The 7,684-nt window shown below is 43.1% G+C and overlaps 1 protein-coding gene across 2 annotated transcripts in view; it reads right to left on the reverse strand.

Annotated features, from left to right (window-relative positions):
• Positions 1–7,109, reverse strand: part of SEC24B (SEC24 homolog B, COPII coat complex component) — a 48,621-nt gene extending 41,512 nt beyond the window's left edge. For both annotated transcript variants that reach the window (XM_074905461.1, XM_074905460.1), the window contains exons 1-2: positions 6,829–7,109; positions 502–1,206 (exon numbers count right to left, since the gene is read on the reverse strand). In XM_074905461.1, the coding sequence (XP_074761562.1) occupies positions 502–1,206; positions 6,829–6,952 (829 nt within the window). In that variant the 5' untranslated portion in view covers positions 6,953–7,109. The remainder of the gene's footprint in view (positions 1–501; positions 1,207–6,828) is intronic.
• Positions 7,110–7,684: the final 575 nt, after the last annotated feature.

Genomic DNA, 7,684 nt, shown 5'->3' on the forward strand with positions numbered 1-7,684 from the left:
AAAAACATCAAAACTGCACTCTCATTTAAATGCTTATCAAAAATCCCTAACTGCCTCCAAACCCAAGTAGGCTTCCACTTTTTCTAAGCGTTCTGGAGAGTGCATGTGTGTTCACTTACATCAAATTTAAAGAATCAGCTTAAATCATGACTTTAAAAAATTCTCTAGCAAGGAAAGGAAAGAAGTATCTTTGTGAATAACAGACATATTTCAGAAATTACACATTCCTTAAAAAATACCCTTCCAAGGCCACTCACATGAAACCATACCCCAGATAGTGTTTTCTTCTGTACCTCAACAGAAATATGTCAAGTGATACGATCAGCTGCTATTGTGAGGACTGTCGTAACCAAGTAAGAAAAGCTTCAAGAATAAGGACAGAATTAAAAATAACAAGACAGAACTTCACACAGCAAACAAGTACAAACCAACAAAAGCACATGATATTTGATGTTTCCCAGACACATCTGGAAGTTCACTGTCCTTCAAATAAAGCCATACCTGCATTTATTTGGTTGTTTACTTTAGCAACTGATCCAGTGAGATTCCTGCAAAGGTTGTCTTGAACAGACTGAGCAGATGAAATAGTTGATAACGTTGTATTATATCCCACAGGAACATGCTGTTGAAGTGAATGAGGTACTGATGTACTCTGGCTAGAAAACGTATTTGTCTCTTTGAACTGTCCAACAGCAGGTAGGCTCTGAGAGGTAAATGCCTGCCCATACACACTGCCAGCAGCCGCAGAATAGGAAACATTAGGATACACAGCACTAGAAACCACAGGCATGGTGTAATGATCAGAATTAAGGGGAAATCCCTGAGATGCAACTGAAGAGCTGACAGAAGTGCTGTAGTGATTACCAAATGCTGAATATGACTGCTGAGCACTCGTATGCAAGTAGGACGCAGATGATATTGCTCCTTGAACAGGTCCTTCAGCTGACCCCCCTGTATGGGGAGGAGTTTTGTTGTACAGCTGCTGCGATTCCTGTGTATTCAACACACTGGTACCCACAGGTGGTGTCATAACATTTTGTGCTGGTGCTGAATAGTAGGTAGGGTAGTAACTGGCTCTATACTGATTATCCAAATGTGAAGCACCAGCTTTATTGGGCACTTGGGAATAGTGTCCTGAGGGCGCACTATAGTTTGGAGGATGTGAGCCATAGCCAGAGGGTAACTGCATCCAACTCTGCACAGGACCTGAAATGAAAAAGAAAATGTCATGCGTTAAAGGTGCATCTGCTAGTAGTGCCAATGGACTCAGTACTTACTCAAGCAACTGGTTTTTTTCTTGTTTCCTGTCACTATTCTTGAGGCTGATCTCCATCAGCAGAAAGAGAACAAGCATAATGCATCCAAAATACAATATCTGAAGTAATTTTCAAACATGCAGAGAAGTAACAGAAAAATGGATTGCTTCCATTATTTAAAGAGGTTTCCATGCCAAGATTGTATGCCTCAGATTTGTATTTTGAATATGTTTAAGTTTAAGGAGGTTAATATTTAAACAAATAGTGAGCAACAGTTAAGCATCAAACTGATGTTTCTAAATGTCTGAACACAACAGTATGCCCTAAAGAAACTGACTGAAAATGGAAAATGAAAAGTTGCAGTCAAAACAATATATCAATATATAAAAATGTAAGTACTCTTCTTTACAAGTCCTCAATACGGTGACCAAGATAAACTGCTACAGGGCAGTTATTTTTGTCTGCTATGTTCTTTTGTCTTATGTTTTTATGAAACTACAGAGTATCTGACAAGGCACTTCATTTCTGTTTACTGCCTGATATTTACATCAAATATAAGAGATGCTGGTATCAGAAAAATTGGCCTCTACTGTCACTGCAACTGGCTCCACAACATTAGAGGTTAATTGCATACTGGTCTAGCAATGGTCAAACAAGCACTTGCTTGCTAGAGACCAAACGTTAACTATATCCAAGCTGGTTTTTTCAATGCCAACCAATCAATGGTAAACCTTAAAGTTCTTCCTTGGGTTCTTTTCCAGATCCCTATTTTTATTTTCTAGTGAACCACAAATGCCTTTCCGTGCATAACTTCCTTTCTTAAAATTACCACACTCTACTGCTTATGTCACACTGAATGACTATGGTGTCATTTCCCAAACACTGGTGAATAGAAACACAAGCACAGTACTGTGCCACTAGCCATGATGATAATGAACTGTTTATTTCCCGCCCCCCCTTATAATGATTACCAAATGTAAGCTTTGCTTCTCTTGTCTTTAAATTCTGACAAATTACTGTTCTCCAACTAACACCCAGATATGCTATGATTAACTTGCATGGCAATTTTGATAATTAATTTGTTAACAGAATCGTGTAAGGAAGGAACATACTGTCCAAACCTGCTTTCTGATAAAATTTAAAATGCCTTTTCATAATTGACAACCCAGAAAGTTGAGTAGAAGAGAACGGAGCTAAAAAATAAACAAAAGTAACTTGGACTGCTCGGTCAAAAGACAGGCACTTTGGGAGAAAGCATAACGAGTTTAAAAAAAATTACATCCTAAGTTTTACAGAGGGAATGTGACTATGCTTCTGACTCACTGCTTTCCTGAAAAAGTGGGAGCTGCTTCATACAGCTCTGAGGTTTGTTCTCCTTTAAAGGAAAATGATTTTGAGTTAGCAAGTCATTACCAACTACCTGAACTCTGGCAGACTTTTGATCTGTATTTTTAGTCTGAAAGAACAAATTCAAAAAATAGAGGGGTAACTTATGTTTGTCAAGGCTTATTGCTTTAAGCAGTTATGTCACTTGAGATGGCAAGAAAAGATGGTTTCTCTGAAGAGTCTGTCCCTTTATTCTACTAAAATATGCAGAATAAACTAACTGAGTGGGTATAATTTAGAAACTGGTCTAGAAGCACCTGACTTTCTAAATAAAAGGTTGTATATCAAGTCATCTACTGCAAAGTCTTGGAGTATCTAGCTCTGGTTTAAAAACACACACCATAAAGACAGACATTTAATTACCAATACAAGATATCAGTCTCTACATTACAGAATGCCCTGATCACCTTTATTCACATTTTTAAGTAGAAACATCTGTAAATTTCAAACTACACATGAGCACACAAGAGTATAGATCCCACAAAGACCTAAGACTGACACACCTGACATTTGAAAAATTGTATTTCTGATTTCAAATTCCTGGTCCTTTAAAAGTAAGTTTTACCATTACATATGAAAGATTATTCCCATTATCTGAAGTTTTTTGTCCATTTGGTTAAAAAGAATGTGAGTAGAAAGTAATTTTTGTACTGCAATTAGTAGCTGAAGCTACTAATGCTGACTAGATAATTGGACAGTTTTCAACACTGGAAATCTTGATACGTGTTCAGTACCATTTCAAAATCTGGTTAACCTGCACAGTCTGTCCTGATGTCTCAGGTACTCTACCTTCCTCCCCAAACATGTGACAAATCTCTCAAGAAAAACTCCAGGAGAGGAGTTGAAAGCCTTAGCTGCACATAAAATGCATTCTGTTAAAACACCATCTCTATTATAACAGCAATGAACTTCTTCTACAGACAAATGAACACTTTGTAATATTATAAAGTATAACTACAAAGATATTAACAGGTAAAGCCCAAAAGCCTTACCACTTTTTAAGGGGGAGAAAAAGCCACCACAAAAAAACCCCCAAACCAGTGCTATGGCTATACCACTATGTGAATTAGTAAAGGTTTGCTTGCTAGTGTCATGTTAGTTTGGTTTTTACATCCATACATTCTCTCACCTGAATAATTTAGCCACCTGCCATGTATCCTACCTGTATGTAGCCTATGTGCCCTGCAACACCAACCTTCCTTTCTAGCCAGGAACATCTGTTAGTTTTCTGTAACTATTAACATCTCTTTAGCTACCTCCAGAAAATACTTACAACAGATCCCTTAATGGACTGGTGCCTTGTTAACTGCTGCTGCTGAGCTCTTGCCACGGCTCAGTCATGGAATTAATGTCTAGTTCCTTCATTCACAGCTTTCCATTTTCATAAAATATTCATGGATTTCATATCTTCCAGACCTCTATCCTCTTTATCAAGTTTAATGAAACTATCCAAAAGATCTAAAGTCTGAGGAGGGATGAAAAACAAGGCTAAATATCATAATGAAAATTATGGTCCCAAAATGCGAGTAGAGATACCGACGGTAATCTTACAAACCAGTTGTAGGCAACACTAGACAAGTTTTCTGCAGAACCATGGGGTTTCAATACAATTATCCTCTCAGAGTTACACCGCAATACATTAAACGGTTAGCACTGAAGTCCTCCATTGCTACTGGAAAAATACATCACCTTTTAGTACTGATTTAACAAGCAACATTCTATTATGACAAAATTAGGAAATAAGTCCGCTTAGATACAAAGCCACCTGCAAGACTACTACAGTAAAAGCTCCTCAAACTTGAAAGACTTTATTCAAAAGAATTGTATTTTAAAGCCCCAGACTTATGAACAACACCCACACAAGGCCTCTTGGTTTTGGTTTGGTGTTGAGTTTTTTTTGAAACACTTAATTTCAGTATAGGATCAAACAGAGCACTGTAAGAGAAGAAAAAAAAACAACCACACAAACAAGAAGGTTTTGTTTTGGTTAGGGTTTTTTTTTAAAAAAAAAAACAACTTAAATTCTACTAAAACTAAAGTCTCCAAGGGTCTCAAATGGACTTGGTCATTGAACCATGCAAAACTTACTAAAAACAAAGCTTGACATCCTTTTTAATACCACTGTATGTGCAACAGGTTGCATGCTTCCTGCAAAAAACCAGCCCGTTTCATCAGATCCCAGTAACTTCAAACTTTTACCTGAAAAATCCAAAGGATGCACTAGTGTTTTCTTTCAGACAATAAAGAAATAGCTATATTCACTTAAGTACCTTACATTTAAACCCCACTATACTGACATAAAATTATTAATTTTAAAATTAATAATTTCAAAAGCAATGACAATCTTGTGAAATTTCGTTTATATCGGACAGAATGGAAATTTCTTGTAGTCTTTTTCTGTTACTATTCCACTCTATTCCCCTTCTTATTACAATTAAGAAATAAGAAATCCTCAAAAACCTGTGTTATAACTTCAGAAGATTAGTATGAAAAGACAACACACTAACCTAAAAATTCTGGGATGCTAGTGCTAAATGCTACAAAATGACAGAGTTCTTGTCTATAAATCGTCAAACACACATCACTGCAAGATATCTTAAGGAACACATAAGCCAAAGTTAAGTTGAGTAGCTAGCAAGTTATACAATAAAAATTCCAGACTATTACTGAACAGCATATACATTTCTCAGAATTAAAGAAAAAGTGTTTTGCAGAAAACAGATGGTCTACTACAAGGGTTTAAACAGGCGCTTTTTAAGAATATTAGCAGCAACATCAAGTTAATTATTTAAAATAACAAATAATAATGATGGCTCTCTAAAATTACTGTTTCATTCAGGACAACGTATGATACCAGTTTCTATGTGTTTCTGTGAAACACAATTCCAGGTTACTGATGCTGTGTCCTGATAATGACAGGGTTGTTCTTTGTTAAAAGCCACTTAAGTTGTCATTTTCTGAATTTTGAGAAAACTCAGCATTCCAATACTAAAGTTCGAACACGAGGCATTAGTATCTCCCTAAAATCTACAATTTAATTACCTTCCTTTTCGTTCCCTTCTGTGACTTTTTCATTATCTGCAAACTAACTCAAAGCCTAATTTATAGGCATATAGCTGCTTATCGCCTAGCTAGGCCTTCGGATATGAGAAATATTCATGAATAAAAAATTTTGTAGGTCGTTACCCTGAATACTGATCTGTGCAGAAAAAACACCTGTGCATAAAAGAGCCTGACAACAAAATAAAGGGTTTAACAGTAGGAGCTAAAACTGCAAGCAAGAGACCCAGTTTAGATACCAAATCATCATTAGATGGGGACAAAGATCATACAGGCATTCTGAAAAGTTAATGAGGTGTATTAATAAAGAACTGATTTTATAGCGCACCAATTTAAAAATGAGGAAGTGCACACTAATTATTTTAATTGACAGCACAGTTAGTCTCAATACCCTTTCCACCTGAAAAGCAAATCAGTGTTTTGTGACTCTGAACTATTTTACCTTTGGTTTTCGGTGACCCACGTTTCCCTGATCCAATCTTGCTTATTCAGCTCAAACCCCAGGATCCGGGGTGTAAAACGCCTACCCATCTATCACTTTTAAGTTCATAAACAGTTACGAAGTCAGTACTCTTCATCCCCAAGACGTGTTTTTCTGCCCGCGCTCTCCCGCTCGGCTGCCAGAGCCGAGGCCTGGAGGTGCCCTGGCCTCCTGAGCATTCTCGAAAGCACAAAGCAGGCGCCACAACGCCGAGCAGATCCCAATTCGGGAGGAAAACAGCGGATACCCCCTCCCGCGCTCCTTCAGCGAGGCTGGCAGAGCCTGCGCCTTCTTAAAAGTTAACTCCGCACGTCGCGGCTCCCCCAGGCCGGGCCCTGCGCTCCCCCGGCGGCTCCGGCTGCCTTTGGGAGAAAGGGCTTCGGTACGTGCCGGCTCCGTCGCGGCCCACCGCGCCCTCCGCCGGCCCCGCGCCCACGCCACCCCCCGCAGAGGCCACCCCGGCGCCCCGCACCTCCCGCCACCCCAGGAGGAGGGAAAAGCGAGCAGCGCCCCCCAGCACCCCCCGCCCCAGCCCCCGCCGGGCCCCCAGCGAGGAGCCGCGCAGCTCGCCCCGGGGACCCCGCGGGCGGCCTCTCCCCGCCGCCGCCGCGGCCGCCGGCGCTAGGCCCCGCGCAGGCCCCTCACCGTTCTGGTAGCGAGGCGCGCCGCTCTGAGGGGCCGCGGCCTCCCGGGAGGCGCCGGGCCCGCCCGGGTAAACGGCGGCGGCGGCACCGGCGGGCCGCGGCGGCAGCCCGGCGGGTGCGGACATGGCTTCTCGCAGCGCTTCCTCACTCCGGTCCGCTCCTCCTTCTTCTTCTTCTTCTTCGCGCCGACCGCAGCCGGGCGTCAAGGGTCGCCAACAGACGGGGCCCAACCGGCGGGAGGCCGCGGGCACCCCACGGAGCGGAGAGGGCAAGAGCGCGCGGGAGGGCAAGAGCGCGCAGGCGGGCCCCAGCGCCCCTCCCGCCGCCACCACCGCCGCCCTACGGCCGCCACCACCGCCGCCCTACGGCCGCCGCCACCGCCCACAGCGCCTCCTGGCGGCGCCTCCTTCCGCGGCGCGGAACGGCACCGCCCCTCCCGCCGGGAGGGAGGGAGGGAGGGAGGGAGGGAGGGAGGGAGGGAGGCCGGGAGGCGCGGCCCGCCCCGCCCCGCCGCCTAGGCCGTGGGGCCCGCCGGGAGCGGCTGAGCACCGCGACCCCCCGGGGAAGGGCTACCCTCGCCCGCTCCGTGCCGGGTACGGAGGGAGAGGGAGAGGGAGAGGAAGAGGGGAGGCCCGCTTAGTCTGGGTGACGGGGACTGCGTGCCCCATCTGTAACCCTGTGGCTATGAGCAGACAGACTGGGGGGGGGGTGAGGCTTTTCCATCCCTGCCTCAGAGCACAGACATGTACATACACTTCCTATCATTTTGCCTAGTGGAGGCTTTTCTGTCTGTATAGATAATATATGCTATCTATATTTTAGGAATATATGTACCCTGGAACACGTAGAAGTAATGT

This window comes from Athene noctua, chromosome 4 (genome assembly GCF_965140245.1).
Source record: "Athene noctua chromosome 4, bAthNoc1.hap1.1, whole genome shotgun sequence".
Classification (NCBI taxonomy): Eukaryota; Metazoa; Chordata; class Aves; order Strigiformes; family Strigidae; genus Athene; species Athene noctua.